Source organism: Typopeltis vanoorti, chromosome 12 (genome assembly GCF_054136105.1).
Source record: "Typopeltis vanoorti isolate ZY-2024b chromosome 12, IOZ_Tvanoo_1.0, whole genome shotgun sequence".
Taxonomy (NCBI): Eukaryota; Metazoa; Arthropoda; class Arachnida; order Uropygi; family Thelyphonidae; genus Typopeltis; species Typopeltis vanoorti.
The window spans coordinates 814,389-836,637 of NC_143560.1; the positions used below are offsets into that span (position 1 = coordinate 814,389).

Below are 22,249 nucleotides of genomic sequence, written 5' to 3' on the forward strand. Positions count from 1 at the left end.
TTAGTATTATATTTATAGCTTTTGGGTACATTTTGTTTACTCAGCTCAAAAGTTTAATTCTGTAAAGTTCATGTGAAATGCAATTAATTGCTTGGAAAAAATGAATTGTTTGTGTGAATACTGTCTAGAAAGTTGGAATTTGCAATTAACACAAAAATATGATTAACTGTATAATTCACTGTAAAAATTTATTACAACAAATCTTTGGAGTGGCATTCACTGCAAGAGATTCATTAAGCAAGCAATGTATTACTTTAATTCTTTCACACTCCTGGCATTCACAATGCATTCCACTTTCCCACCACTCTCTATGTAAAATATCTTCTCCTCTATCCTTCTACACCATAATTTACACAACTTCCAGGGATGCAACCTCCCCTTATAAGTGACATTCAAGACTCCTGATATTGCCTTGATTACTTTTCTCTGACTCCTTTGCATAATTTGCACATCACAATGGAAACTAGATAACCAAACATGAACATAATAATCATGTGTGGTCTGATCAATGCTTTATAGACAAACACCCATATTCTTATCCTGGTTGTCATTGTGCTCATCATCATAGCAGCACTGAACTGCACTGCTGTGTAGATTTTGTAATTTTTGCATTGTGTCCTCTGAGTGTCAGGCGACTATCAACTGCTATCCCCAGTTCTTGCTGGCAATCAACTGCAATTTTTTCTGAAACAGTTTATTAACATCAAAATTGCAATCAATCAGAAATGCTAAAAGTCTACTTAAATCTTTGAGAAAGGAGTCAACATTAGCATCTCATGGGACGAGTCAAGAGTGGAAGAGGACAGAGAGAAAAAGCAAGAAGCCAAGAGAGTCGTTGCACAGGCAAAGGCCATGGCATATCAAGACCTTTATGATCAATTAGAAACAAAGGGACAGAGAAAGATTTATCAATTGGCAAAATGTAGAAATAAGGCATCAAAGGACATCATACATGTGAGGCAGATCAAAGACTCTGGAGGAAGGGTATTAATGAGGGATGTGGATATAAGAAACAGATGGAGAATATACTTTGAAGGGTTTTTGAATGAAGAAAATGCAAGGACTCACAGAGAAGATGGGGAGCCTTATGAGGGGGATGGTGCAGAACATTAATAGAGTGGAAGTGAAGGAAACCATAAAGAGGATGAAGAATGGAAAATCAGTGGGCACAAGACTAAGAATTACAGAGGAATAAAGTTGATGTCCCACACAATGAAAATCCTACAGAGGGTTCTTGATGGAAGACTGAGGAAGGAGGTGAAGATTGCAAAGGAGCAATTTGGCTTCATGCCTGGTCGATTGATGACAGTGCTATCTTTAGGTTATGACAGACGATGGAAAAGTTTCGAGAGAAGCAAAGGGAGCTACATCTGGTATTTATTGATCTGGAGAAAGCACATGATAGAGTGCCAAGGCAAGAAGTCTGAAGGTGTCTGAGGGAGCAGAAGGTACCTGAGAAATATGTCAGGTTGGTGCAGGAGATGTACAGAAATGTGAAGACAAAAGTTCAAACCTGCCTGGGAGAGACAGAAAGTTTTCCAGTAACAGTTGGCTTGTATCAAGGGTCAGCATTAAGTCCGTTCCTGTTTAATATTGTGATGGAAGTGGTGACGGAGAAGGTGAGAGAAGACGAGCCTTGGACTATGTTGTATGCAGATGACATCGTGCTGTGTGCAGAATCAAGAGAAGAAGTGGAAGCTAAACTGAAAAGTTGGAGGAAAGTACTAGAAGAGAGAGATGAGACTGAGCAGAAGTAAGACACAGTATGTGTGTTGCAAAGTGGATGGCAGTCAGGAGACAGATCTGGAGCTGGAAGGAAATGTCATCAGGAAGGTCAGTGACTTTAGATACTTAGGTTCAACAATGAAAGAGGATGGTGAGGCAGAGAAGGAAGTGGGATGCAGGATACAAGCAGGATGGAGGAACTGGAGAGAGAGAGAGAGAGATGGTTGGAGTGCTATGCGATAAGAGGGTGCCGATCAATCTAAAAGGCAAAATTTACAGGACAGTAGTGAGACCAGCTATGACGTATGCTATGGAAACTGTGGCCCTGAGAAAAAATAACATCAGCAGGATGGAGGTAGCAGTGATGAGAATGCTTAGGTGGATGTGCAGTGTGAACAGAAAGGATCATCTGAGAAATGACTATGTAAGGGGAATGGTGAAAGTTATGAACTTGGGAGCAAAGATACAGGAGGCAAGGTTGAGATGGTTTAGTCATGTGATGAGGAGGGAGGAAGAGTATGTGGGAAGAAAGATCATGCAGATGGATATGCAGGGGAGGAGGAAGCGCATAAGGCCAAAGAAAAGATGGAGGGAGATGGTGGAGGAGGACTTGAGGATGAAGGACTTGGATGTGGCTATAGCCCAAAACAGGAAGTTGTGGAGGAGACTCACCATAAACAGCGGCCCTACTTAAGTGGGAAAAGCTGCAGAAGAAGAAGTATAACTCTCCCAACCTTGCATCATAAGGAAACAATTTAAGATTCCCATCTTTCAAAATATCATTGTAATGTAAAAACCTTTATAATGCCAAGATAATCCCAATTTGCTTTTCACCTGGAGAATTCTTTCTCAGCCTGCTGGACAAGCAGAGCATCTCTGTTCACCAACCAAATGGTTACAGGCTTGAATCCCATTAGGTGCTTTGATGTTTACAAATGTCTTTAAGTGGAAGAAGAATTTTATCACCTGGTGTGAGACCACTACCCTACCTATTGGAGGCCTGAAGTGAAAAAAGTTCCATGTTTGGAAACGAGAGATAGAATTTCCAGGGTATTTAATCCTAAGTCTAGCCATCATGGTGTTCAGGTTCAGACATTTTGTGGGTCAGATTCACATAAAAAAATTAGCTAAATAGTAGGGATCTAAGAGCAGAGCCCTGTGGCACACCACTAGTTGTTTTTCTTTTTTGGGAGAGACTGTCCCACCATACACAAACTTACTGGCATCATTCAGAGAGCCCGTCTCCAATTCACTTATCCAATCTATTATCTACTCTTATCCTCCCCAGTTTGTATGGCACCAACTTGTTATATGACAATCTATCAAATGCCTTTGTTAACAAATAATCGCATGTTCCAACATGTTCATTATTTTTTCATAAAATGCAACCTGACCATCACAGATAATACTATGTCTATCAAATCAATGCTATATATCCCCCCCCCACACACACACATTTAACATCTGCAGATACCATATGGTCACTCCCGTACCTCATCAGGTTTTTGGGAGTGAAGTCTCCTGCTAGAATAAGTGGTAGGGTTGCAGATTCCCTTTCCACACAGTCCATAGGACAAAAACAAATATCCAAGGCAAAGGCAGGATTCAAACGTGCAGCCTCTTGGCTAGAGAGCGGACATGCTAACCTTTCTTTTTACTCTTAGGGTACCTTTCCCACAATTTTGATTCAATAACTAGATCAAGGGAATAGCAAATGCTTTTGCATATATTCTCAAAAATGCATGGTGGTATGGTCATCTTTCCACAGTCTTATTAATATCTTGTCCCATTCAACATTTGATACATCCTTGATTACTTCATCTCTAATCTATCATTTTCCTCCCTTCTAGGTAGTGCACAACATTATATACACTAGTATCATACTCATGGTCAAACCTGCTATCCATCCATCAACATCATCGTTTGATAATTATTCTTCCTTTAGCTTGCATATAACAGAAGAGTTTCTTTGGCTTAACTTGCCAATTTCCCCTCGCTACTTTTTCTTTGTCAATTTAACATAATTATCAATATGCATTTATAAACTTCTATTAGTGCTGTAATCAATTTCTTAATTACATTTAATACTTTCTTCATTATTGAAAGTCCATCTCTTGCATAATATATAATAATATCACTATACTTTATCATCTGTATAGCAGAGTTTCCAAAACTTTCATTACCAGTGTACACCTTTTAAAATTTTAATAATACTGGCTACCTCCTCTCAGGCAAAGGAAATTTAAGAGAAGTCATAATAATATCTCATTCATTCAAAAAAAAATTATTATAAAACTTTTATTTAACATTTGCATTACAATAAATTATGAACACTTGAAACTTATGCATCTCCTTAAACTTATTCACTGCTGGGGTGCTCACAACCATCTTTTGAGATCCATTCACTCTCCAAGTAAAGAACCTAGAGAATCCTTACTAATCATACTTTCTATCAGACAACTATCAGATATTCTATCAGATAACTTACATGCATGACCCCTTGTTTAACCCCCCCTACTCCTCAAGTACTGAAAAATGACCCACACTGTTCAATCTAACCTCATAGGAAACATTCCACACCTGACAACAGCTTGGTCACTCGTCTCTGAATTCTCTCCATCATCTCCAATCTCTAAGAAATTCAGGTGACCAAATCTGTGCACAGTAATTAACATGAGGCCGAATTATAGCCATATGAAGAGGGATATAATAACCTCACAATCTTTACTTGTCAATGCCTTCAATACCCCTGTAAGACAGCTACATCACCTTTGTCAACTATTGCCCTCTCCAGTTTTGCAAGATCAGCAAACAACTGAATATATCCCTTCAAATCTTCTGCTATATCAGTAATGTACAAATTAAAGAGTAATGGTCTTAGTACAGAGCCCTGGAGCACTCCACTAGTCACCCTTATTCACCTTGATTCCACTCCACCATACACCACCCCCTAACATCTATTGGCCACCTCCTATCCATGCCACCATATTGAGCAAAACAATTTATTGTAGCATTAAATACAAGAGTGGTCTGAAAAGTTCTCGGCCTCGACCACAGATGGCAACACTATCGGCACGAGATTTTTTTTCTTATAAGTTGATACATCTGTCATAAGCATCCATGTGAAATTACAAGTCATTCTATCAAGTAGTTTGTTTTATACAGCTGTCTGAAGTAAAAGTGTTGTCTGTCTGTATCCCTTGAAATGAATAAAATTGAGCATCGTACAGTTATAAAATTTTTTGTAAAAGAAGGTTTAATGCCAAAAGAAATTTATTCAAAGTTCATAAAAGTTTATGGGCACACTTCTCCTTCATTTTTGAAATTAAGAAATGGGCTGCCGAGTTTAAATGTGGCCGTACCAGCATTGAAGATGATCCACGTGAAGGACATCCAAAAAGTGTAACAACACCAGAAATCATTGATCAAGTGCATGATATGATATTGGATGACCGGCGAGTCCAAGTACATGAAATTTCTGAGACTATAGGCATTTCAAAAGAACGAGTAGGATATATTTTACATGAAGAATTTCATATGAAAAAGCTTTGCGCAAGATAGGCGCTGCGCTTGCTCACAGCAGATCAAAAATGCACTCGCATGGAAATCTCTGAATAGCTTGGAGCGTTTTAACAAGAATAAAACTGATTTTGTGCGTTGATTTATTACTATGGATGAGACTTGGATTCACCATTACACACCAGAATCCAAACAGCAGTCAAAACAGTGGACAGAAGCCAGTTGTTCAGCAACAAAGAAAACAAAGTCAGTTCCATCAGTCAGCAGGAAAGGTCAAGGCATCTGTGTTTTTGGATGGTAAATTCATTTTGTTTATTAATCATCTTGAAAATGGTAAAACAATAACTGGGGAATATTATTCCAATCTTTTAACCAGACTAGACGAAAAAATTCACGATAAAAAGACCCAGTTTATAGAAGCAAAAATGATCTTTCATCAGGACAATGCATCTGCCCACAAAGGTGGTTTGGCAATGGGAAAATTAAGGGATCTGCACTGTGAATTGTTGGAACATCCACCCCCATTCCCCAGATTTGGCTCCCTCTGACTTCTATCTCTTCTCAAAATTAAAACCCTTCCTTGCTAGTCAGTGTTTTTCTTCGAATCAAGAGGTAATTGCAGCTGTAGAGAGATATTTTGCAGATCTCACTGAGAACCACTACAGGGACAGGATAATGGTACTGGAGCATCACTGGAATAAATGTATTAGTCTTAAGGGAGATTATGTTGAAAAATAAAAATAATTTTGAAATTATAAATTCGTTTTTTCATTGTTAGGCCGAGAACTTTTCAGACCGCCCTTGTACAGCATATAGAGCCAATACTTAGTGACAATTACTGTAATTACAGTATTTAATGTAATTAGAGATAACTGGAATTTGGCACAATGAAAAACATTGTTTCCCCACAGTCGCGATTCTGCAGATGGCAGCAAAACAAAGTAGAAGTTTTCCTTCTTTTTATGACTTGAAATAAAATATTACATTTGAGATTTTTTATACCATTAAGATGATATACAATTTTTTTTTTTTATTAATATTACTGAATTGAAACTGCATGCCATTTATATTTACCAATTTACAAAAATTGTGCCTGCTAGATTCTGAAGGGACATGTTATAAGATCAAGCTAGTTCCTGGTTGACACACAATTTTTACGAGAGACAACCTAGCATGAGCATGTTAAATTAATGCAAGCAGTCCCTTCCTAACATAAGCACATAGCTACATAGCCCCGAGACTCCATAAAGTCCAAGCAGATTATTTTAACAAGGAACTATATTTTATAAAATTAGTCTCCAATAAAATTATGACATGCATTAAAATGTTTTTTATTTACCAAAGTACTTTTAGAAAATACCAAATTACAATCTAGTTTACCAATATTCCTATTAGGATCATAGTTCTAATATTACCAAAAATCAGATTGCGCAACAATGACTTTTCTTGAAAAAAATAGTTCTACGTCATAAATGTAATAAGAAGTTCTCAATTCTTCATCTTACCAGTTAATCTATGATTAGTTCCCAAATGCAGAGAGTCAACTACTCATCAAGAGAAACCATACGTCACCCACATCAGCAGTCATACCTTCCCTTAAACTAATTCACTCTAGAGGCAGTCACTACTTCAACAGGAAAACTGTTCCAATCACTCATGGTTGTTCTATGAGAGAAAAATCTAACTCTTACCCTTTTCTTAACTGCACACAAACTTCTACAGATAATGAAAAATTTTATTAAACAATATCCTATAATGCTTTCTCAAAAGTTTATACACCTCTATCATAGCACCTTCTTTCTTTAGTCTACCAGCATCTGCAGTCTACATATTTATCTCAATCTATCCTTTAACAAAACTATCTTTGTAATTTCAATTCCATAATTCTAATATTTTTCTAACTCTTTTTTGCAGCCAGTCCATAGTTTTCCTTTCTTTTAGGGTTACACAGTGATCAGCATTCATTTTAAAAATTTTATGGAATTTACAACCGTGTTAAAAATACTTTTTTTTATTATCCCAACGAAAATTCACTTCAACAAAAGGCACAAAAAATATACCACCGCATGGAGAAAGCACTACTGAGAGAGCAGATCCAAGCTACCAGAAAGAACCTACAAAACCAGCTACTAAAAGAAAAAACAGAGCTGTCTAGCTACTTAAACGCAGATATCTGGATAATCCTAGAAAGGATTACAGAAAACACAGCAAACCACATCCAACAAACGAAGAAAGAAAACCTAATTTCCAAATTTCAAAGACTAAAAGAACGACAAAACCAGCCGCCATATTCAAAGTTTGCCACAGTGAACAACAACAACCAACCAGAAGCAAGAAACAACAGGAGCCACCAATCACCCACAGGTATCAATAACATAATTAACCTATCTAACCACGCTCTAAACAAAGACGAAATCTCTATACTTAACAAAGGTTTAAATTTTGCTACAGCACCGAAAACGATAGACAAACTTGAAGTTATTTGTAATATGGAAAGAGGCCTAAGATTCATACCTAATAACATAGCAGACAAAATACGTATAGAAACTGCGAACATTTTAAACTATAACAAAACAATAACAAGCAACATAACTAAACAAGAATTAACAACGATAAAATCACTTAAAACAAATTTGAACATAGTAATAACCAGAGCCGATAAAGGAAATGCCACTGTCATTTTAAACCGTACCACTTATATAGAAAAAATGAATCTGCTGGTCTCTGACAATAACACATACAAATTAGTTAACTACAACCCAACTAACAGAACAAAAAACAAAACAGAGAAACTACTTAAATCAATTACCACATGGCCCGAAGATAGTCAAAAAACTGTTCCCTCATTACGCGCGCTCCCCTAGAATTTACGGGCTACCAAAAATTCACAAAGAAAACACCCGCTAAGACCTATCGTTGAAGGAATTGATAGCGCGACGTATGACTTAGCCAAAAAATTAGCAGCAACACTCAAGGAGCTGGTAGGTCATTCCCCTTCCTATATCAAAAACACACAACACTTCATAAACATCAAAGACATTACATTAGAAAAAGATGATTTATTAGTCAGTTTTGACGTCTCTGCCCTCTTTACGAATGTCCCAATCAATGACACAATCCTTCTCCTACAGAACAAATTCCCTCCAGATATCACGGCGCTTTTTTGCGCATATATTACGGTCGGGTTATTTTGGATGGCAAAATGCCTTCTACTTACAAAAAGAAGGCACAGCCATGGGCTCGCCATTATCCGCCCCTATTGCTAACTTTTACATAGAACATTTTGAGCTACTTGCCCTAGATTCCTCCCCTCTAAAACCCAAAGTCTGGCTTAGATACGTTGACGATGTTTTCGCAATCTGGTCCCATGGCCACCAGACATTAGACACATTCCTTAGCCACCTAAACAAACAACACAAACGTATACAGTTCACAATTGAAAAACGCAACGCACTTCCATTTCTAGATACAGTTGTCACACGTCTTCCCTCGGGCAATCTTTCCTTCACTGTTTACCAAAAATCGACACAAACAGGACAATATATACATATAAACTCCTACCACCACCCAACACAAAAACTAGGTGTCACCAACACGCTAAAAAACAGAGCTCAGACGATTTGTTCCAGTGAACAGGCACTGAAAGACGAATTTAAAATTATCAGTAATAACTTACAAAAAAACGGATACAGCCAAAACACCATAAACAAAATTCTCTACAAAACCACAATAAAAAACAAAGACAAACCAGACTACAGTAAAACTATAACCATTCCCTACATTAAAGGAATATCAGACAAAATAAACAGAGTACTACAAAAATACAACCTCAAAGCCATCTTTAAACCTCCTGCAAAATTAAAAAGCTTACTCAACTCATCCAAAGACCCACTCCCTCCACTAGCTCACCCTGGAGTATACCAGATTTATTGTACTTGCAACATATTATATATTGGAGAAACAGGACGTACTATTCCTATTAGACAAAAAGAACATAAACAACACATTAAATATAATAATTATGGTGAAGCTGGCCTTTCTGATCATGCCCTGAATACCTTACACAGAATTGACTGGAAAACCACCAGCTGTCTGCATCACACTAGAACATGGTATGAACAGAAACTCAAGGAAGCCTGTGAGATTATCAGCAACCACCCCAATCTGAACAACAATGATGGTTTAAAAATCCCAAACATATGGAAGGTATATATTCGATCTTCCTCACCAAGAACAACTATAAACAGGAGTGTAGAAAATCCAGTGTTGTAAATCAAAAATAAGAATTGTAATACTAAAAATAGGACACCAATTGTTTCTGAAAGAAAACCATCTAAAAGAACGTTTATTCCTGTCATTGTAAAAATAGAATTTAGCTTGATGTAAAAATTTATTTTTTATTTTATTTTTTTTATTTATTTTTTTTTTTCCACCAGAGGTCACACCAGTAGAATAACATGTGAGCAAATCATTGTTTCTCTAGCTTACAGTTAATGATGTAACTCAGCTTGTCCTGTATATTTATGTACGCTCCAGATGATGATCTTGATGAAGATCAAAACGTTGGGATAATAAGTTTTTTTTTTTTTTTTTTTTTTTTTTTTTTTAAACACGGTTGTAAAGTCCATAAAATTTTTAAAAAGGAAGACAGTCCATAGTTTCTTTATCCTTTTGGAACCTAGCAGATCAAATCTGCACACAGCAGTCTAGGTGCAGTCATATCAAGGCTTTGTAAAGAAGCAAAATGATTTCCACATCCATATATGTCAATGTGCATTACAATATCACAATCATCCTCTGAGTATTTGCAATCTTTGTAATGTGACCTTTGAGTTTCATCTTTCCATCCACCACAAATCCAAGATCTCTAACATCATTAGTTACTCCAAGCATTAATCCCACTAATACGCTGTTGGAGATTGCATTACACCAAGGTGCATAACTTCACACTTACTAACAATGAACTGACAACCATTATTGATTGCCCACACATCCAGTCTAGTTAAATAACATTCTAAATATTAGTAGCATCTCTAATTGCCCTGCCTATCTTTGCATCATCAGCAACAACTGAAGATCTCGTTTCAGCCCCTTTTCAATATCATTAATGTATAGATTAAATAAAAGCAGTCTGAGGACTGATCTCTGAGGCACACCACTGGTCACCTTAAATCTGACATTCACATCTCCCCATACAGCACTTTCTGATACCTGTCCATTAGCCACTCACATATCCAAGCCAATAGTTTACATTTCAATCCCATATTCCCTAGTTTATTACATGAAAGGCTGTTGCCTTTCATGTAATATCCTATAAAATGCCTTATCAAAGTTCAACAGTATCATAGCATATCCATTTCCTTTATCCAACTGAAAGTAACATTATCAAATATGATCAAACTGCTCAGACATAATCCCCTAAAGTATACCCATGCTATTCCATTTATAGATACCAGATATGTTACATTAAATACATTTAATGGATTAAATAGCTACATATAAAAATAATAAAACAGCTTAAGGCATTTTAATTGGAAAATCATATGTTAAAGGATTCAATCATTATTAATGTTCAAAGAAAATAACATTTCTAAACAAGAAGGTAACTTCTTCTTATTGTGCTATCTTCTATCGAAGGTCAGCGACCATCTTGGCGAACAAACTGCGCTCTTGTTCTAATCTGAGCAGTTGTGCACTGCTCCTTCCTGTCCACATCTTGATGTTGTCAAACCATGATATTCTTTTTCTTCCTCTAGTTCCTTTGCCATCAATTCTTCCTACCAAAATAGTTTAGAAGTTGGTATTTGCTTTTTCTCATGATGTGCCAAGATATGATGTTTTCGTTTCTTGATTATTTGTACAAGATGTTTAGCTTTGCCAATGGATTTTAAGACATCTTCATTGGTAATTTTTTCTGTCCATGATATCTTTAGAATTCTTCTGTATAGCCACATCTCAAAGGCTTCGATTTTCTTGATGGTTGTCACCTTCAATGTCCATGTTTCAACTCCATAGAGCAGAATAGACCACACATAGCATTTCAGCATTCAACATCTGACTTCCATGTTTAGGTCTTTATTGCAGAATAGTGTTCTCATTTTCATGAAGGACTGCCGTGCAACTTCAATCCTTGTCTTTATATCTATTTCTGGATCCCACCGTTCATTAAGCCAGCAACCAAGGTATTTATATCTTGACACTTGATCAATATTTTTCCCATTGAGTGTCAGTTTCATTGATGAGGCTGGATGTTTGCTGATGATCATGTATTTTGTCTTGTTGATGTTTATATTTATTTCCATTCTTTGGCTTTCTATGTATACTCTGTCAATGAGTTTTTGGAGATCCATAATGTTATCTGCAATTAGCACGGTGTCATCTGCATATCGTAGGTTGTTAACAATCTTTCCATTTATTGTGATTCCCTCTGGACATTCTTCCAATGCTTTTTTAAAGATTACCTCTGCGTATATGTTGAACAGGAGTGGTGAGAGCACACATCCTTGTCTCACTCCTCTTTTGATGTTAATATCACTGGTGGTAATGTTGTCTAATTGAACGGTAGCTGACTGATTCCAATACAGATTTGTTATTAGTCTTATGTCTTGTTCATCTAGCCTTATTTGTTGAAGGACTTCTATTAAGTTAGTGTGTCTGACTTTGTCGAATGCTTTTTCAAAATCTATAAAACACATAAAGAGAGATTTCTGCTTTTCTATGCATTTTTGTATCAATATTTGGGTACAGAAAAGGGCCTCTCTAGTACCAAAACCATTCCGAAAGCTGAATTGTGTTTCACTTAGAGTTAATTCACTTTTTCTATAAATGCGATTCTGAATTACTTTCAAAAATATTTTTAATCTTTGGCTCATTAAACTAATAAGTCGGAAGTCACCACAGGAATTCGCTTTGGGTTTCTTTGGGATAGTGATAAATGTAGATTTGAGCCAATCTGATGGAAATTCATCACTTTCATATATTTTATTAAATAGTTTTTCAAGAAGTGATGTTATCTGGTTCTATTAATTTTAAAAATTCTGTTTGCACACCATCTGGTCCACTGGCTTTTCCTGTTTTACTTGTTCGTATAGCATTCTATATTTTGCATTTCATGATTGCTGGTTCTTGAATGTTATCTTTTATATTTATAGGCTTCTGTCTGGTCTCATTGGAAGTTCTGTTACATATTTTATCCAAATCTGTGCTTTATTCTTTTCTTCTAGAACTATTTTTCCATTTTCGTCTCTTAGAGACACTATTTGCTTTTTCCTGAGTTTTCCGGAAATTTCGTTGATTTTCTTATACAAATTGAAATTATCATGTTTCTTCTGAAGCAGTTCAATTTCAGTACATAGATTTTTCATCCAATTTTCCTTGGCTTCTTTTATTTTTTTCTTGATGATGTTATGTGTTTCTGTATATCTGGCTAGGTCTTTGTTTTTGTACATTCTTCTTGTATCAATAAGAGAAAGAATCTCATCTGTCATCCATTCCTGTTGTTTTATATTATTCACATAACCTACTTCTTCAATACTTGTTACGATGGCATTCTTTAAGCTATTCCAAAGAGATTACACTCTTTTATTTTCTTCTATGTTAATCTATTGTAATCGCAGGTTAAGCTGTGTCTTGGCACTTTTATTTATGTTAAGAAAGAAACTAAAAAAGAAAATATTTCTTTATTTTCTAAAGTAACTGAAGGTTAACAATCTTTCTCTTAATGACTACTAAGGCCACATAAAATGTCCTCTGTTCTCTACTTGCTTAAAACTGGAAAGGTCATAGTCAAGGTGTTCATCATCATCAATTTCCTGATAATCATGTACCCTCAAGGGTACATGACTAAGTCTACATTATTACTATCAATTTGGTCTATTACTTATCAGCACAATAATACTGTCATATCTAATGTTCAGTCTTCTAAGGAACCTCTGACTGAATCAATTCATCTAGATCAGTGTTTCTCAAACCTCAGATATCCGCATACCTCTTCTTAAATTTTCATTATTACCAAGTAATCCCTTATCAAATAATAAATAAATAAATAAAGTATATTTCATTGTAAATGTCTATGTTATTTGAATTTATATGTTCATGTAAACAAAAAATATGATTTATTTTTAATAGAACAAAATTTGGAATAGGTTCCTCTTCATTTGCCATCCATGAAAATACACATTCCAAGTACGATAATTCATATCATGCTTACAAAGATTTTTCATCTTCCTAGTTGGTTCTCTAGAGATGTCAGACGACACACCCTCATCAATTTCATTTCATCCAGATGCAATATCAACGTTTTCTTGTTGCTTATAGCTACTTGTATTTGCTATATTGCTCTCTTTTGTGGAGTTTATAAATCCAATGATCCATACTTAAGAATTTGAAAGCTAAAAAAAAAAAAAAAAAAATTACTGTAGTTACTCAAATATAACTAGCACTTTTTTCCCAAAATTAAAGCTAAAAAATCGTGGTGCGAAATATATGCGGGTATTTTCGGAAACTAAAGTTTTCAGTAAAAAAAACTGCAAATGGTGTGACTTACCAAGACGCTCCTACTCGCTATTGCTACTTCAAGTATCGAGAACAGTTTCCTTGTGTGCATCGTCAAAGTCATCTAAAATCAATTCATCAAATCATGCAAATTTTGATTCACGCAATCAAAAGATCGTGTGAATCGAACACAAATTAGCATTTCAACAGTTGAGTTGAAATGCTAATTCTCTTCAACAGAATTCCATAATATCTGAAACACATTCACTATATATTTCTTAGTTTTAACACAATGGGGTGGCATCAAGCAAAACCATATGTTACCAGTACAACATATGGTTTTGCTTGTTTCTATTTCAGGTGAGATGTGATTCATTAGTTACTGCTGTTTTTATCCCAGTTGTCTCTAATTACACTATTTGTTGAGAAATATAATGATTCCATGCGTTAATGATGCACAGCCAAAAATTGTCACATACCCCCTGAAGACCTTTCACATACACCCTGAAGACCTTTCACATACCACACTAACACTGATCTAGATCTTGACATCATCCAAACCTGTTTTGCTAACTTTTCTTCTCCCATTCTGCTTAAGTAACCATACCACCTTAGAGTGCACCTGCTCACATATTCTTGAATGCTAAAAATGTCAAATTCCTTCCAATAATCATTTTTAACATGTTTTGACATGTTAAAAATGATGTTATCTGTTAATTTTGTTATCTGTTCAGGCCTTTAAAGCTATCTGTGGTTCCTAATCTTTGATCAAGTTTTTTTTTTTTTTTTTTTTTTTTTTTTTTTTTTTTTTTTTTCAACCCAACCCTCAGATCCATATCTGAAAATTGGCTTGAATATTTATTCAACATTTCTTGTATAGCGAGACCAGTGGAGTTTTCATAAGTAAACATTCACACATGTACTACAGTAAAATATACAACATTTATTTTACAAATATTTGCTGAAATGAAGCTTATTAGCTCTTTATATTTAAGTTACTTAATGGTTGCACCTGTTTGGATAACTCGTTCGCAGAGTATATAAGTTCTTTTCGCTATACACTTTGGTATTAGGTCTAGCTACTCACTGATGAAGCAAAAAGGCTGAAACCGGTCTAGCGATCTGAACTTCCCCCACCTTTGCAATGAGTCATCCGGTATTGTACTACGTACTAGGATCACTTGCATTTGCTAATGCTAGTGTCGCCGATACTTTATAGTGTACTATATTCAGCAAGAAACTCTCTGATTCCAATCTTTGAGTTTCTTATTCAGTTTTAAAACTATGTGGGATTTAATATCCCCTTAATTTAAGTAATGTTTTCATTGCCGAAATGAAGCTTATTAGCTCTTTATATTTAAGTAACTTAATGGTTGCACCTGTTTGGATAACTCGTTCGCCGAGTATATAAGTTCTTTTCGCTATACACTTTGGTATTAGGTCAGGCTACTCACTGATGAAGCCTCAAAAAAGGCTGAAACTGGTCTGGGTAGTGACCTCCCTCCATAATGTAATAACAGCATACATTTCCTAGGAAATGTGTTTTACATTATGGAAAATACCTAAGAATAGCGATCTGAACTTCCCCCACCTTTGCAATGAGTCGTCCGGTATTGTACTACGTACTAGGATCACTTGCATTTGCTAACGCTAATGTCGCCGATACTTTATAGTTTACTATATTCGGCAAGAAACTCTCTGATTCCAATCTTTGAGTTTCTTATTCGGTTTTAAAACTATGTGGGATTTAATATCCCCTTAATTTAAGTAATGTTTTCATTGCCGAAATGAAGCTTATTAGCTCTTTATATTTAAGTAACTTAATGGTTGCACCTGTTTGGATAACTCGTTCGCCGAGTATATAAGTTCTTTTCGCTATACACTTTGGTATTAGGTCAGGCTACTCACTGATGAAGCCTCAAAAAAGGCTGAAACCGGTCTGGGTAGTGACCTCCCTCCATAATGTAATAACAGCATACATTTCCTAGGAAATGTGTTTTACATTATGGAAAATACCTAAGAATAGCGATCTGAACTTCCCCCACCTTTGCAATGAGTCGTCCGGTATTGTACTACGTACTAGGATCACTTGCATATGCTAACGCTAGTGTCGCCGTTAATTATATTAATACTGATGATGTCTTACAATACATACGATGATATATCTGTAAAATAAATATTATATTTTACTCTGGCATGTCATCGTCATCATCATCATACGTACCAAGGATTTAAGCCTAGTATGGCCTGTTCCGGCCTTAGCAGTCATCGTTGAATCATTTAAGAGGACGTCCTGGTTTTCTTTTTCCTAATGGCTTATACTTTAAGGCTTGTTTTGGTAATCTTTCTGTTTTCATTCTTTGAACGTGTTCCATCCATCTATGTTTATATTTTTAATTTTTTCAATCTGGTTCTTGGTTTAATTCTTTCATAATATCTTCGTTTCTTTTGTGATCAAATAGGGTATACTTTGCAGTTTTTCTCATAAACTTCATTTCTGCTGTTGTTAATCTTTGTTTGTCTTTTTGTTTTATTGTCCAGATTTCGCTTCCATACATTAAGACCGGTAGGGCTAATGTATTGTATACTTTTAGCCTGGTTTGTTTTTGAACTAGGCATGGAGCTGATGTGTTCAATGTTTCTGCCTATTTTCAGAGTTTAACTTTTTATTGCTAGCTTTCATACTAAATTTGTTATAGCTGTTATTCAATTTAGAGAATCCTGGAAACTTGCACTGGATGTCTTTAGGAGTACAACATTATTTACATAAAGCAAAGAGCTAAGATTGATATTTTCACTCCCAATATCTGGTTTAATACTACTTTCTTTCATAATGCAAGCTGATTTTGCATTACACCATCTTTCTGCATTCCTTCAATTTAAACTGTTGATGTAGGTTATGTATTACTCTGTATAATGTTCCATTTACCTTATAAAATTGTAGCATTCTGAAAATCTTTCCTCTGAGTACCTTGTCGTATATCTTTTCCAGATCAACAAAACTTAAGTACGGATCCTTGTTATATTCCCATGATTTTTAGTCTATTTATCATAAAGTAAAAATCTGATCTTGACAACATCTATTTGGCCTAAACCCAGCTTTTTATTCTGGTTTCTCTTGAACAATTTTTCTCAGCGTCTTCTCAAGAATGTGTACATAAAACCTGAAACATCTAAGCAGAGAAATTCCTGTAATTCTTACATTCAACTTTATTTCCCTTTCTACAGATGGGGAACTAGGAGAGCTGTATTCCAATCTTCTGGAATTTGACCATCTGACCAAGCTCTCAGAATTATGCAGTGCAGCCACTACAAAACTTTTATACCCCCATATTTGAGCATTTTGGGTTGAATATCATTTACTCAGCTGCCTCTACACATTTCAAAGTTCATCATCAAATTACTAATATGAACCCTCAGATGGTGTACAAAATAATTATGATAATACTACATGAAAAATTTCCATCCAAATTAATCTGTTATCTGTCAAGATCACAATATTATTAGATCTTATATATATATATTTTTAAGGGGTTTTTACTATCTCACTCCATCAATGTCTTGGCCTTCCTCTTGGTCTTTTCCCTGCCAAAACAAAAAACCACCTGAGATTAGCTCTACTAACACATTCCTGAATGCTAACAATTGGCAAGTTCTATCCTAATATCAACTCCACCATGGGATCCTTAAGGGTCTCAATGCCAGTCCCAAACCCGGATAAAGGAGGAGGGTCGGTCAGATGAGTGTCGATGCTCTGACCATAAAGAAAAAACACGATTGTTATCTAATGCCTATATGATCAACAACCAAAACATGCCAGCTCGGATGTCACCCAGATGAACAAGGTCTGCGATACCAATCGAGCAATCAGAGTTGGATCGAAAAGTGGGATACCGAAAAGAAACAGAAACTAATAGAACTACTATCAGTAGGAACATGGAATGCACGGACACTTTGGATGTCAGGAAAACTAGAACTACTTCATGAAGAAATGAAGAAATATCAATATGATATATTAGAACTGGCAGAGATGTGATGGACATCATCAGGAGAGATAAATGGATAAAAAGTCATATGGTCAGGCATGACACCAAGCACGAAGTAGGAGTTGGCTTCCTTCTAAACAAAAGAGCTAGAGCGGCACTGTTAGGATACAAACCAGTCAATGAACGAATCATAGTAGTAAAATTTCAAGCAAAACCATTTAATATATCAACTGTCCAGATATATGTACCCATATTTGACAGCACGGATGAGGATATTGACTTATTTAACAAAGATCTGACAGAGATATAGAAATAATATCAAAGCAAGATATACTAATTATTGAAGGAGATTGGAATGCCAAAGTCAGAATAGATAATGATGGTTGGGAAAGCATCATGGGAAAATATGGTTTTGGAGAAAGAAATGAACAAGGTGAAAAATTGTTAGAATTTGCTGTGAATCACAAGATGATGATAAGTAACACAAGATTCCAACAAAAGGACTGTAGAAAATGGACGTGGCAATCAAATGATGGGAAAACCAAGAACATGATCGAAATGATTACGATTAAAAGAAGATGGATAACATCAGTACAACAGTGTCAAACTATTCAAGGAGCAGATATAGACTCAGATCACAGTTTAGAGATAGCAAACATGAAGTTGAAATTAAAAAGAAAATATAAACACCATCATTAAAAACAAAGAGACACAGCAAGAATAAGTGAAGCAGAAATAGGAAGAAGGTACAGAACAGTGTTAGAAGAGAAACTTAAAAGTGTGGACAAAGAAAAAAATTTGAATCTAAGAGTGAAAGGAGTAATGAAGGCGATAGAAGATGCAGTTGAAGAAACAATACCAAAAGAAGAGAAGATCAAGAAGAAGAAGTGGATTAGACAAGAAACACTGAAGTTAGTGCAGGAGCAAAGAATGTTAAAGATAAGAAGGGATGCATCAGAACAAATAGATGGATAGATGTAATGGTTAAGAAGCCTAATGCAATAATATAGAACAGCACTATGGAGAGCATAAAACTAGGGAGATGTACAAAATGATTAGAACCATTAATTAGAAGGCTGCAACCAAAACAGACCACAATTAAAAACAAAAAATGCAAAGTATTGATGAGTAAAGATAAAATTGTACAGCGATGGACAAGCTACTGTAGTGAGTTATATGAAGAAAAACTAGATTTAGATAGCTGGGAAACTGACTGAAGAAATGAAGCAGATATCACCACCATGTAATGAATATGATATGGACATTTTAAGAGGAGAGGTAGAAAAAGCAAAAGGAACGGCTAAAACTCAACAAGAGTCCTGGTAATGATAACATCACTGGAGAAATGATTAAATATGGTGGCGAAAGTATGTTACGAAATGCACCAACTATGTAATATGGTATGGAAAGAAGGGAATTTCTATCTTTGTTCAAGATTATATTATAATCTTGAACTCTGTTGATGTTGAGTCAGGACATGTTCTGGGATGTGTTCCATTAGCTGGCTTTTTACTGTTTGCCCTGATTTCCCGATGGTATAACGTAAATTTCAGTTTTGATAGCTTTTCTACATCAAATATCGATATGTACTCCTGTATGCATTTTTCTTGATTATCTCAATGACTATTCTGTCACCTTCTTCCATTCAAGTCTTTCAAATGAATTACTCCAGACATTTAGAATATCCTTTTGTTTTGATAAAGAAGTGAGCATGCATATTGAAAAGAATTATAACACTGGAGGAAAACTCACATAAAATACTTCATTAGTGTAGAATTTTTGCATAAGTATCACAGACATATTATAAGTTAAGAAATTTACTGACCTTTTTAGTTATCATACATTAGGTACTTAGGTGGTGCTTTTTAGAACTGTCTGTTAATGTTTAATTACCATTTTGTGATCTTGTACTGATGATGCCTATGATACTTATACGAAAATTCTACACTAATAAAGTATTTTATGCGAGTTTTTCTCCAGTGTTATGATTTTTTAGGATATCCTTTTCTTCAGTTTTCATGTTATTCATAATCTTTCATTCATTTTGCAGTACTCTTTCCTCTATTTCTGAGCTTTTTTCAATAGCATCAAGAGCATTTTGCGACTTTCCTGATATCTTCTATATTCTAACCAAAGTCTTCCCATGACTTTTGCTTAGTTCACTTTTACACACTGACTTATTTGCTATGAGTTTTTCATATGTATACTTTCTTCTTTTCCAGGACTGCTTCTTTAACTTCTTTTGTCCACCATGGTGTTCTTATTTTTCTATCCTTGCAGATGACTCCACCACATACCTCACTAGATGAATGAATTAATGTTTTCTTCAGAGTTTGCCACTCAGACTCTAAGGTTTAGTTGTGGTTTTCAAACTGTTACCTTTCTTCTTTAATAATGTTTGTGTGATTGAGCCTACAGTTTACCTATAAAAGCTGTTCAACTAATTCTTAAAGCTTTCTTATATATTGTTCTCTTCAATGTGATATTCATTTTTATCCTACTCGTGATCACTTCCAATTTCAAATCCTCTATACTCTTGTATCCTGAACTACATAAAGATATCACTATCAACAATAACACAGTCAATGAAGCTTTTCTTATTTGTGTGTCTTCTCTCCATGTGAACTTTTGCACACCTTTATGTTGGAACATGATGTTAGTAATGACCAGATGTTACCCCGAGCAGAAATCCAGCAGGTACTTTACCATTACTATTAACCATGCCCTTTTCTCCAAATATTTCCAAAACGTTTTTATATGCCTTGTGAGATTCATTTCATACTCTGCTGTTTGGATCTCCAATAAGAACCACCTCTGGCATTATCTTTGTCAGCTGCCTTTTCTAAGAACTAACAATTCCCTCACTTCTTTCTTATAACCTTCTGTGGAACCATAAGCACAAATAAAGTTTTTGTCCATGTTCCCCATTCTGAAGTTTGCCCAAAATAACTATTTGAAACTGCCTTCCAATGAAGAAGTTGGTTGTCATGTTTAGTGTTGAATGTTACTGTGTGAATATAACATTCTAAACTTAATTAGTAAGATCTCACATGATTTTGTCTTCTCTCTCAGTTATGCCAATTACATCCATGTGGTACTTTCCTAGTTATTCTAGAAGTTACTTTCCTTTTGCTTAATACGCCTTATGTTGATGGTTCCTATCTTCGTTCTTCTGATGTTGGGTACCATTATGCATATTTCTGGTTTAAGACAATAGTGACTACAATTTGGTTATCATCTTACAAATTACCAAACCATTCTAGTTCATTCAGTACCCAGTAGATACCTACTAGTCAGATGTACCACATGAAAGTAAAGTTTGGACGTTAGGTCAGAAGCCCCAGTTATCTCTCTGCATTTCTTAAAGGCAATGTGGAGGTCTCCTCCCAGTTATCTGACTTTGACCCTTAAGTGACACCACTTAAGGTTTTGCAATATTATTTATGCAGACTTCATGAAAAGTATAATTCCAAAAGGTAGTTTTAATTTAGTTAAAAATTAAAACTTTTCATATTTAGTGAAAACATTAGAAATAACTTCAACTGTCAAAACAAGAATAAAGAAGAGTTAATAATTAATAGAAACTGAATTTGTACTATAAAATGTATATCAAAATATACAAACAATCTATACACATAACTGGTTTATATACTAACTTAATCTGTGTGCTTCTTCATATTCAGCTTGTCTTTTGTCTTTTTGTTCTTGTAACCTTTCAAAAAGAGACTTACAATCATATTCTTCTTCTGGGACCTCTGTTTGGGAAGAAAAAAAAAAAAAAAAATTATATATATATATATATATGAATGTTTTTACATATATTATAGAATGCTTTACTATTTCAAAATCCAGCATAACTGAATTCAAATATAAACAAAAAAAGTTTCAATGTATTATTTTTACTTTCTGGAAAAACATTTACAGGAAATTTAAACTTCACTCAATTCTCAATATTGCTGATGTTGAAAGCAAATAACTTCCAGTCAGTAGAAACTCCGGTGAAAGCCAGTATTGGTGGCATAGTCAATGTTTTGCCATTCTTCCACAAAGATCATGTTTCCAATAAGACAAAAATCAAGAGGAGTCAATATGTTACTGAACAGGAATGCCACTTAACCAATCCATTCTGTATAGGAAGTTTTGTCCAGTGCCATCAAAGCAATTATCAATGCACAATTTTACATGCACTAAGCACCTGACTTTTTTCTTTCTGCTCTATCACATATTTCAGATTCAATCAGTAGTTTGCCATGGCAAAAAATCCATTGAGGTAATTTGTCATTAAAAAAATATTTAGCCATGATCTCTTGTAAAAATCCTAATTAGGTGTTTTTGCACAAGGTATTTAAAATATGATTACTCAATTACTTTACTAATAACACTGGCCATCATGAAATTGGTGATATATACTCATAATGTGCACATATCAGGTATTTCTAATGTTTTTTTCCTATTGATAATCTTCCTCTAAATTGCTCTTACCTATTAAGACTGAAGTCATCTTATCTGTCAGAACTAATATTGTT

The 22,249-nt window shown here is 35.1% G+C and overlaps 1 protein-coding gene across 3 annotated transcripts in view; it reads right to left on the reverse strand.

Moving 5' to 3' along the window:
• LOC150100541 (PSME3-interacting protein-like) overlaps positions 1 to 22,249 on the reverse strand; it is a 148,124-nt gene that overhangs the window by 81,016 nt on the left and 44,859 nt on the right. For all 3 annotated transcript variants that reach the window (XM_090401410.1, XM_090401411.1, XM_090401409.1), the window contains exon 4: positions 21,380 to 21,478. In XM_090401410.1, the coding sequence (XP_090257536.1) occupies positions 21,380 to 21,478 (99 nt within the window). The remainder of the gene's footprint in view (positions 1 to 21,379; positions 21,479 to 22,249) is intronic.